This window comes from Lissotriton helveticus, chromosome 12 (genome assembly GCF_964261635.1).
Source record: "Lissotriton helveticus chromosome 12, aLisHel1.1, whole genome shotgun sequence".
Lineage (NCBI taxonomy): Eukaryota > Metazoa > Chordata > Amphibia > Caudata > Salamandridae > Lissotriton > Lissotriton helveticus.
Window position 1 is genome coordinate 317,110,633 of NC_136073.1, and position 12,118 is coordinate 317,122,750.

Below are 12,118 nucleotides of genomic sequence, written 5' to 3' on the forward strand. Positions count from 1 at the left end.
GCAGGCGAATAAGTGAGTGGGCCGGGTCATGACGGCTCCATGCCGTCATGAGCACACGCCGCCCGTGACTCATAACAGCGTGGAGCCGTCATAAGTACGGGAGCGCCACGCCCACCCCCTAGACCTTCCCGCGCCGCAGGGAAGGTGTTAAACATGTTCTACAGAGGAAAACTTAGAAATGTGTTTGTGTCACCATAATAGAAACACTCTCCTCATCTCAATGGAACAGTCATCTTTCTTAACATGTCTTGGAATGGAAACACCTTGAGCCATTTGTAGGAGCATGTTTCTTAACTTAATTCCTTAAATATAAGAATTGGCAATGCCAATAGTCCTGGCTTTAAAGGAATGTTGTATGGTAATGTGAAGCATGACAAGTAGATATCATGGAACTGGATATGTATTTATGTGGAAGCAAAGAACAGTAGGATAACTTTGGTGTAGGTTAAAACAGTGAAGTGGTAGTAGCATTGTCAAGTCAGACCTAAAAATCCATGTAGGGTAATGAATGTCTTCCTTCCATCTGTGTTGCTGCCACAGAAGAACACCATATATTATCTACTTATCTAAGACACCTTAATAGCATTACAATGTAATGTCTGTGTCCCTGAAAGTTCAAGCTCAGGCAGCTGGATATGTAAACAAAATGATCACAGCTATGTGGAGGACAAGCACTTTTTGTGGAAGAACACAACTTAACTTCTGTTGAATTAAAACATGTACTCCGGGCTTGCCAGCATGAGGGCGGGGCTTGGACGGCAGAGGCTGCTTGATCACGTCTCTCTGCCCTGGAACAGAGACCGAATGTGGCGATTCCGGAGTTATATCGCTCGTGAAAGTGTCGGAGCACAAGGATTCAATTAATGAAGGTCTGCTGCTCCCGTTTGTGTTATGTGAGATGACATTTAAATTGCGGCCACAGAAATAATACCCGATGTAACTTTTGGCCCGAAGTGAAAGAGATTTTTCAAAACTGCGGATTCCGAGCGTTCCTGCAACGGACCGCCGTATGTGGCAATACTCTAATCTCGATCCTTGGTATCGCCGGATTCCATTGCATTTTTTACTGCTCTTAGCTTACTATAGCGTATTTTTGCTTTACAATTGATCCCTTGTTAAGCGGAGCTTGCTTTTTACGAATGAAGCCAGACTAAGATGGCGGATCTTGAGAGTAATGGCATTGGGCTTTGTTATTGCATATAAGATTCCTCATTCCACCTGCTGTATTGGTATTCTCCTGGTTTTACCCTGCATCTTGGTACTTGTGCCCCAATACCAATGACCGCGCTGAGCAGAGGAGTCTTGCATGTAGCGGCAGCTTGTGGGAACCAGCTGGTGATGAGACTAGCGAGCGCAGGTCTCCCGGGCGTATTGACGCCTCCCCTTGCGAATCAGATGAGAGGCAAGATGGCACCTAGCGGCCCTTCAAGCGCATTGCCGCCACAGCGGAGTCCCACGACGACCAGCACAGGCAGTGGCGCTATCAGAGGCCGCTTGTGGACCCCTACTCTGGTTATCGGTGATGCCGCACCAGCTTCCAGCGCCTGCACCAAGAACCCTGGTGAGGGGAAAAAAGAATCAGTCATGATAATTAGCGTCGCTGCGTGGGACCGGCCCGATGCCAAAGAGGAGTTTAAAGGTTCAGAAATATAAGCAGGCTGGGAGCCACTCCAATTCCTTCCGGTTGTCCAACCGGACGCACACCTGATGAGGTATTAGCTACAATTTTTTACTTTATTAGGGGCTCTGCAGCTGTTCGTTTAAAGCGTGTTGCCGGTCCTTGTAATGTCGACTCTACGAGCAACACAGAGCTCCTCCTTCCAGCCTGGCGTTTTGGTGCTTTGTCAACGTGGCGTTAGCCAAGTGGGAAGCGGCAATGCCAGTAGACCCTTTTACAGGGAGTGCCTTTCTCTACCAGCTTGACTCCCTTAATGGCCCCCATAACTATGCCCTTCTCCAAAGCACTCCTACTCCCCTTGTTGGGGATGGATCCAGCATCTTTTCCCTAGAGTCTCAAAGACCCCTCTGAGAGAGTCCACAGTGACAAGGGTGTCACACATTGTGGAGGACTGGGATGTATCCCCTTACCACTGGGAGCCATCTCCTACCCTGCTGGTCTTCGGACACTGTGTTCCAGCTGGGTTTCCTACCCCCTCCCCCACCTCTTATCGCCTTCATTCTTCAGAGTGTGCCCGTGGCCAAAGCACTCCTCTCCCTTTGTTGGGGAGGGATCCTGCATCTATGCACCTGGAGTCTCAGCGACCCCGCTGGGAGAGACCACCGTGACAAGGGAATCACACATAACTGAGGACTGAGAATGATCCCTGTACCGCGGGAAGCCGTCTCCCACCAAGCCGGAGGTCAAACACAGTTACTTCCCCGTCTCCACGCTGTGTCCACTAACCCCTCCACCTCCCTTTCCTCCTTCATTCTTTGGCTACCTCCCCTTTTCCTTTCCTCTCCCCCCTGAATTCCTCTCCACTGCCTGCTTTGTCTATCCTTATGCCTATGCACCGCTTAATCTCCCTTCCCGTCACCCTTTTGCATTACCCCTTTACCCCTCTCCACGCAATGAACGAAAGGATGTAACTTGTAACTGTTGTACCTTCTGTAACAATGTGTAATTTGTAGCCAATGTAACTCTCCTCATGTAAAGCGCTCTGATACCTCGGGGTCTAGCCAGCGCTATATAAAACTTAAGTAAATAAATTTAAATAAAAAAGCTCCTCCCCTGGAGATCTGTGTTTTCAATCCAGGCCAAAAAAACCTAGAGATTGCAAATGTGCTTTACATTGCACCATACCACCGAGGATATATTTTAAGAAGTCTAGGAAACAAGTGGCACAATTGAATGAAGGATTCCTTTTTTCAAGCTCCAGAAGCAAGATGCTAGGGTGCACATCCTATGTTTCCTCAACTCAGAAGGAACAAGCCACTATGCTCCGCGCATTAAACAGTCAACACTTTGCCGCTCTCCTTGTCCTGGCGTCAGAACGCAAGAAATAATGTCAGTGGTCCAGGAAACAGAACACGCCCTTTAGCGAGGGGTGCATAGTTCTCACATCACACCGAGCGAGACGGCACTACACAGACGTTTCTGTCAAGAGAAAGTGGACACCGTCAAAAATGGCTATGGTACAACGCAAATGATGAGCGCAGCAAGCTCTCTTGGGGATGTCTGCTGCAGTAGATAAAACACACCACGCGTTGTTTCAAGACATAATTCCCTCCTTGTCCACTACACATTCCAGGTTGTCCTTTCTCGGGTAGCAATTTACCACTGACCATTTTTTTTTTTTACAAATCAACTCTTATTAAAGTAGCACACGGACTGATCTGAGCATGTGCATTTATTGCTTTAAATTGCCTGTGTTATTCTGCTTCGGATCCAGCACTTGTTCAGCGTGCGGTTTGTCGTTCAGCAACACAGAGCACGAGAAAACGATTGATGCGAGCAGCAGGTCAAATAAACATGCGGCTTTAAAAAGAGGCAGGCAGGCAGGCAGCGAGGTCCAAACCACTGACAGCAGCATCCCAAACTTTGACACTTCTCTCTAGCCTGCCAGCGCTAAGTGGATTTCGAATACATACATTAAATGCCGGATCCTCAGGAGCACGCTAAGGCCACAGGCAAAGGTGACACTATTATTTTGTAGCCTACTTTGGTCTCCTACTAGACCAGCGCCGATTTCTCCGCCCACAGAAGCTGCAAGCGAGAAAGCGTCTTCCGTTCCTGCATTCGCAACAAATTCAGCAGCAGCAGGTCGGGAACTGACTTTACCTGGACTTTCTTTACTCTGCCCTCTGGGGCGCCACTGCACCGCACGCGAGAGCCTCTTTAGGCCTGCGTATCAACCCCACGTACAGGAGGTGGAGGGAGAAGAGGGAGCCCTTCATCCCCTGCCACCCCGGCGATTTCCTCTGTTCTTCAGTAACTCCGGCTGGGCTCCGCGAGCCTTCCTCCCCCACAATCAGCCCGCACCCAGTCCAGTCTATACCCACAGCTGGGCTCTGGAGCCTGGCTATGCGTTGCGTACCTCATAAAGGTCCCCCGAAGCCATGCTGGGCTGCGGAACTTGGCGTATGTGCGCTCCTCCTCCTCCTCTCCGTGCTGCTGCCGCGGGGGAGCTGTATGTTTGTGCAGAATGACAGGCTCTGGGCTTCGCCATGTGCGCAGTGCGCAGACTCGGGCACGGGGAGAGAGGCGTGAGCATCGGCGAGGAGCTGAGCTGGAGGCTGCACACAGGCGCCGCCTTCCGCCCTGCTCTCTGCTGCCGCCTGTTCCGCTCCCACAGCGCCCTTGAGCGGGGAGGCAGCAGGAGCGGCTGGCTGGCCGGGCGTTCCGCCAGCTACCTAGATGGTTCAGTCGTCGGGAATAGAAAGCAAAGGCCAAAAATACACTGGGGCAAAAGAAAGGAAACACTGAAAAAATCCCGGGTAAGAGGGAACTATTCAAAATGACTCTGAAACACCCTAAGAGTGAAGTATAAAGGCGCCATCCCTGGCTAGAAGACACATCTAGGCAATAAATACTAGGAAAAGAAAAATATAGAAAACAAATTCAAAAGGACAAAAAGCAAAACTAAAAAGTCACATTGACAGGGAACAATGAAAAAAGAAAAAAAAATGTACCAGGGTAAGAAGAAGAATTGCAGGTGTTAAATATGATGAGGCGTTGTAGACTCATTAAAAGCCTAAATTAAAGGTTTAAGAATAAATAATACACTTGCACAGATACTCGGCCAAGAATCTGGGTAAAAAGAAGAAAAAAAATATAAAGAAAGTCGCAAACATGAAGAATTTGTGTAAGACTGGAGCCATATGTCATGGGTATATATTTCAGACCAACCCCCCACCTTAGGTGTTAGCATCACATTCGAATAGCTCGGCTTCAGAGGAGCATATTGTATTGATTAATGCACTGGTCAAGAGAATTTGTGTTTTTTAATTGACAAGAAGGGTTATTGTATCCTTTTTTCTATTTGTGTTTGTTTTCTACAGTATTACAGGTCGTTCTAGTGCTTCCATCCATTTGTTGTGATTTCTTGCAGTGCCTGAAAGTTACAATTGCTCTGGAAAAGTCAAACCACCAGCAAAAGGAGTCATAATCTTGCTTTTATGTTCTGTTGTACAATGTTCAATCAAATCTTTGTGTGTTCTGAAGGCATCTTCAGCTCTAAAGCAACAGTGACAAAATGGCAAACAAACTAGGACATGCTAATGGAAAACACAATCACCACTATAGGTGCAACATGTTTCTTTGATTTTGTCTAAAGACAACACCCGCCTGTATGTGCTCTTCAAAGCCTCCATTCAATTATAGCAGGTAATATTTCAAAACTAATTGTTGTACAATGTATTCTTTTGAAGAGTCAGGCATAGAATTGTTTTTTTAAATGACTTTGGGGAAAATGGATATTTCTTAAGTGTAATTAACATTTTTTCACAATGTTAAATTCGTTTTCAAGCATACAATGGTGAAATCGCAAATTAAGCTCACCAATAGGTGATGCTGTTTATTAGAATGGAGAACACATGTCTGGGCTGTCAAACAGAAGCAAGTGCACAAACTCTTTGTTGATTGATGTTATCCCTGATGTATGTCACGTTAACTATGACGCACCAAAAGACTGAATTTTCGGACAAGACATTAACATTATCCACACCTTTTAGCTAACACTATCTGCAACTCACCTTTTTTTTTTTTTTACTTTAACTGTTAGCAACTTAATCAGTATCAGGGGTAACCTATTTATAGTGAATGCATTATGTATTTCAGTGTTGTAAAAAATAGATAGATACTTGCACATCATATTTCTGATCTTCAGTGTTGACAATGTCTTTTCCCACACCTTCTAAAAATGTTCTATCTCACTCTCGTCAATATGTAATGGTATAGTGTCGCAATTAAGAAATTTCTTTTTGTTATGTGTTACATTATTTCTACTTCTCAATATCAATGCCTTTACCAAATGTAGCTTGTAAAGCCCACTTTCAATGGCAACAAATGTTGTGCTGCCTATACATTAGTTTCAACACGGCCTGGCCGTGATTTATTTGTCTTTTAGCGGTATTAGTCATATAAAAGAACACTTCAATTGTAACCCTAAAATACTGAAAAAATGGCAGTAATATTTCAGATTTTTGTAAGAGTGTTTTTTTTAAGCTAATTTGCAATTTTGTTTTGGAAAAAAAGAGGTATTAATGCAAGATCCTGAGAAAAGTAAAGTGCCTACACCAGTCACCCTTGTATTTAGTCAGTAAAAACCAAGATCTTGTAGAAAATAACGCACATCCTGCACCTTTGTTTGTTTTTGGCATACATAAGTGGACACAAACTAGTTATTTAACAACCAAACTTAGCACAAATATTTTCATGTGATATGAGTGACCATGTCTTTCCTCAGCATAGTTGGAAATGAGATACAGCTACAGTTCCACTTCAGGAGTTTCTACCTGGTAAAAGCCCCAAACCCGATGGGGGTGGCAAAAATCTATCATACAGTAGAATAAATCAATACTTCATCTCTGGTTCCACAACAAAATGGATGGATGTAATATTTGCTCTAATATGAAGGAACAGAGCTTTTGATAACTGTGAAGGTAATTTGTAAGAAGTCTAATGACCTACCCTATTATGAGACCCCTTGTTCAGCTAAGGAAGGGTCCATTGGTACTGTTTAAATAAAGGAAGATTGAATAGTCTGTTGAAGGAAAGAGCAAAAGAGCTCTCACTTAGAGAAAATGAATACAAACTGTAAATGGTCTTGCACTAAAAACTGTAGCTTGAAGATACTTAAGGTATACATTGGTACAAGCAATCATGGCAGGTTTTTAGAGAGGACCATATTTTGCTCTACATTATCTGCAAACAAAATGAATCTTGCATTTCTGCTGACAAGTGGGCTGCTCGCTGTCATCAACTTCAATGAGTGATCCCTTCCTTCAGAGGGGGCTAATATTATACCAGTACTACATGTGGGTTCTCCAATTTCTAGGGTGACCATGAGCTGCAAATCCTACCTATCCTCATGATCTTTGGGACATGTATTCTGTGCTGGAGCTGACTGGCAGACTTTCCTTCTAGACCATTGTATAAGCAACAACCCTACACTTACATGGAGCACCAGAAGATGTTTTATATTTTTGAGAACAGTGATTCAAGGGTCCCAGTGTGCTATTGACCTCTTTCTCATGCCAATACTGAAGGTTTATATTGCTTTTACGACAAATATTGTCGAAATAAAGCTCTTTTGACTGACTGACCGAAGGTGAGCATTTTCAACAATGAAACTTGACTCAATGATTAGTTAGAATATTTTACTGCAGGCACCTTTTTATATGGATCTAACACAGTTATTTGCCACAGGTCTAAATATGTTGTTAGAGAAGTGGACCGGGTTTGCAGTCTCCTTTTTACCTCATTTTTTATCTATTTATAATACATCACTGAGTGAGGCAAGGTAACGTTCTTTTCAAGAGGTAGTTCTAGTTGCCCCGACAAAGTTAAAAAAATCATACATTTTATGAGTTTGCATTAAATTTCATTGATGAATATGGAATGTACAACGTAACCAAATATTAGCAACAATATTCAATAAAACAATCCCTAAAATTCTAAGTTCTAATCACACTTTATTCTTAAGAGGAAAATGTGGCATCAATAATTTCATGGTGATCTGCACATAATTGAAAAATGTGCAAAGAAAGCTTCCTCAAATTGGATGCTTACCTTGGATACTGAAAGACATTTAACTGAGTCTCATTAGATTTTCTCTTTACCGCTGTGGTTAAACATGGCTTTAATATACCAAAATCACATGAATGACTAGTACTCTACTTTCCAAGCCTAGACTCTCCATCTTACTCTGATTTCACCTGTTTCTTTAAGGCTCACGTATATAAAATAAAGAAATCTTAAGATTAGTTTGTAATAATAAATTAAGCTAGTCAAAAAACGTGTTTTCGAGAGTTTTCTGGGATGAATACATCACTTCAGAGAGTATGTGTGCAGCAGTGTGATTACTGTGAAAATAAGGGTGTTGGTATGTAGGTATGAAGAATAAATGTGAAATCACATGAAAAATTATGGTATATTGTAAATGTGGGAAACATTCAGCTCTAATTGCATTAAATTAGGTTAGCAATTAAGTTACAGTGGTATCTTGGATGATAAAAGCATGGCATGAAAAACTGAAGGAACAACGTGGTAATATAAAAGGCATAATTAAACAATCAAAAGTTAATTTACAGGAAATTGGAACAACTCAAAGATTCTTAAAAAATGTGTTGATATTGTATTAGTTACAGTGGGATTATGAAAAATGTGTGTGGTACTTGCTAGTGAAATTAGTTTCATAAGCCACGATTTCAAATCTACATGTATCATTACCTTTTAACATTTTCACAAAATAAAGTGCCTCAAAAGTCCCTATTGAGCAACCAAAATTTAAAATGTCATGAAAAAAATATCAATTAGTAAAGGAAAAAATAGTGAGATTGTTAGACCTTGAAAAAATACCATAATACCTTCCTTGCAGGCCAAGTGTTATGGGAGTATGGCAAAAATCCCATGATTAGCACTTCCTCCCTGGTTTTATACTAAACTGATGCCTCTATTTCCATGCTCCTCTCTTTGACAAAAAAATCATCAAGGATTACTCAATCTTGCAGCGTCTATGACTTCCACTAGAGGTAATATATCATGATAAAAAAGACAGTTAAAACTGGAGACAAGTCACTCTAGTCACTATGACACTGCAAGAAATTCGAAATGTGACTCTGGTTTTGAAATAATGGGCTGAGCTAGAGCTATATCAATCCAGCGACCTTCTGGATAACAAGAACTTTAACTTTTTCTGTTGTAGTCAACATAACCATTTGTACCTGATACAACTATGAATAAATATTTCTAAAATACAAACTCAGATGTCATCTTCACCCAATAACCCTATTCATGATCATGGACTGATTTCTCACAGTGAAAAGTGGCTACCTGGATACAGATCATTTTGAAACTAGATGGACCTTCACATGCTGAATTATTCAAAATAAATTGTTATAAAATTTTTCACCTCGTTATTGATTAAAATAAATTAACTGACACATCATCCAGTTTAATAACATTAAAATTCAAATTATTCTCACACTAGCAGAATTCAAATGTATCTACACATCCCACTTTTCAGAGATAATAGAAATATACAAAACTGGCCTATGTTTGTTGTTCTTTTGAAGACAATGTAAAAACCTAATTGGTTTATTTCAGCATAGAATCTTTAGCCAGTCGTCAATTAACAAAAGTTAGGAAAAAGATTCAAGAAACTATCCTTGAAATTCTTAACTTTCCTGCAACATCTCCTTGACCATCATGTTTTTGAAACCCAATGGACTCCTCTCCCATTTAAAAAACTGAACAAGTAATTCTTGCAAATTTCCATTTCAATAGAAATGCAATGAACCGTTTTAAATTGGTCCCAAATGAGTGTCATAATGTAGCAAAATGTGTTCTTGCTATATATTATAATTCAGCAATTATCACAATGTCCTTTAAACATTGTTGGTGTAGTTGTGTGAAGATTATATCCACTCCTTGCAAATTAATTAACATTAGTTCTGGTGATCATTCAGTACTATATTTTACTCATTCAGTCTTGCACTAAAACAAATCATCAACCTTAAAAAAACTCTAGTTATGTTTCTTCTAATTCATAATCTTTAACATAATTAATATTTGTATCCAAATACTTATTCTTCTATTACTTATTAATGTTATTTGCTTTTTACATTTCTCTAATGCAGTTCAAGGTTTTTACCTAATTTTGAAGGGAATCAATTTGAACATATTACATACATTTTCTAAAAAATAAAACTGCAAAATTTGAGTAAACTCACTCAAAATACATAATATTGATTAAAATTCTATCAGCGCAAGCTCATTACAAATCCAAACTTACTTTCGTTCTTCTGTCTCTCTCTTTAAAAAATAAAAATAAAGAGCTTAGAGCAAAGGCGCTCCCTCTTCTTTTGCCGTCCTCCATGTAAAGCTTATTCTCTCTTACTATTCTCTATTTGTAGACTACGCTTTCCGTCCCCATTTCAACTTTTTCTGTTGGGCATGCCTAAGTCTTTGTTTCTGTTGTTGGTAAACCATTATAAATGGCTGGTTATGTCACTCTAACATCCCTCCACTAGTCTTAATTTTTGATCACTTTGATAATATAAAAAAAATAAATGCCAATGTTTATAATGATACATTCATATGGAAAAACGAAATCACATCTCTATTCTTAAATGTAACCACCATGAACTCTCTATCAACCTGACTCAGACATACATGGTTTGGCAGGGGGTAGGACCTAGCCCTGAGGTTACTCATTGGTGTAGCTGGCAGATAAACGTGTGATCAGGAAACTCCGGTCAATCCCTCAGATAGGCACAGCAACACTACAAAGGTCCAGGGATATTTGCCCCAATAAAGAACATATGGCCGCAGGGTTGTACTCATTCCCAAAAGCACCATAAAGGCAAATGTCACATGAAGTTAGGAACATACAGCCATTATTGTTATCAGGGGCCTTATTTATGACTCCACAGAAAAGACCCGCACTCTTGTACCAAAAAAGGATTGACGGAAACACTTTACAGTACACAAAGAAATGTATAAAACTTGTTCAGAGTGATAGTACTTTGAGACGGTCCTCAGACCCGCTTCAATATCTGCACTCACGGCAAGAGTATTTAATTAAATCAACTGTTCCTGTTTTCCCAAACGCCTCTTGTCTTTTTTTTTAAGGTAAATTCATATTCAAGTAACAACTCCTTCCTATATCCAATATCTGTTTTCACTGCTACACATAGTCAATTTCCACCATAATCAATCTGTCAACTTTGCATGTTTTGTTTTCTAAAAAATGAAATTTTCTTTTAAAATGTTACCTTTATTAAATTCATTAAAAAAGCAACTTAAATCTGGTGTGTTGTCCAATCTGTAGGGAGTCTCAGTTTTAAGAAATTCAACTCAATGCACACCTCATTGGAAAAGTCCATTTCAAATTTCTCAAGCTTTCATTTATCTCCAACTTCATATTGCTGGAAACTTATTTGTGATAGTATGAGCTCAGACCTTTCCAATTGCCGCCCTTCAGAAAGTGCCACATTTTATCCGTTTTATTTTAACAATGTTATAGCTTTGCTGTTCTTTCCTTCATTTCTACGTAGTGGTATCCAAATGGGCAATTTATCACATATATGGACTGATTTGTGTCACAAGTTGCAAAAGACTCAAATTTCATTCTTACCTGGTACATGGATGAAATACTGCATCACTCTTCAAAATGAATGTGCAATTTGTGCAGTTTAAACACAGGTATTTTCCCTTGTTCTCTGGTTGGAGACATATTTGTTTTAAATCTTCTTTTAGTTTAGAAGCAATAATCACATTTTCCCCAAACTCTTTCCATTTTTTGCTGAAAATTCCTTCAAGTCTTCGTCCAATTTAACAATTATCAGATTCTTTGTAATTGCCTTTTAAATTTGAACAGATTGTTGTGACTATTGCATGGCATAAATCAGTCTCTACTCTATTTTCTCTTTTTTTTCTCTTTATATCTTAACAATTATTCCCTATTTTTAAACGGTATGTTTTGTAGTTTATGTGAATTTCTTTTTCATCAGGTTTTTTTACAATTAATTTCACTTTTCCAGAAATTATTATTTTTAACCTTAAAAATTGATTGTTTGACAAATGGTTAATTAAATGATGAGAATTAAAGCTTGTTACCATTAGCAGATTGTTTCTAAACACGGGTTTTGAAAAGAGGTTTTTTCTCCAATTGCTTTTGTCTTTGTTATTTGCACACCCAAAAATTTAGTTGCTGAATCTTGTGTTATAGATGTCAGTCTTATTCTCATCAAAATGTAATTTAGAACCTTGATATTGTGCTCTAATTCAATTCTTATCCTTGAACAAAACAGAACATGAATAAATATATCCTCCATAAAAAGAAATTTTTGTTCCGTTTTAAAATATTTATTATTATTTTTTCTTCATAAGCTCTCATAAATGTGTTAGCTATTGATTGTGCAGCATTAGAACTAATTGATACATCTGTCAACT

The 12,118-nt window shown here is 39.8% G+C and overlaps 1 protein-coding gene across 1 annotated transcript in view; it reads right to left on the reverse strand.

The window, feature by feature from the left end:
* Positions 1-4,220, reverse strand: part of LOC144798478 (chromodomain Y-like protein 2) — a 593,287-nt gene extending 589,067 nt beyond the window's left edge. Inside the window, exon 1 of the mRNA XM_078669376.1 lies at positions 4,038-4,220. Coding sequence (XP_078525502.1) covers positions 4,038-4,214 — 177 coding nt within the window. The 5' untranslated portion in view covers positions 4,215-4,220. The remainder of the gene's footprint in view (positions 1-4,037) is intronic.
* Positions 4,221-12,118: the final 7,898 nt, after the last annotated feature.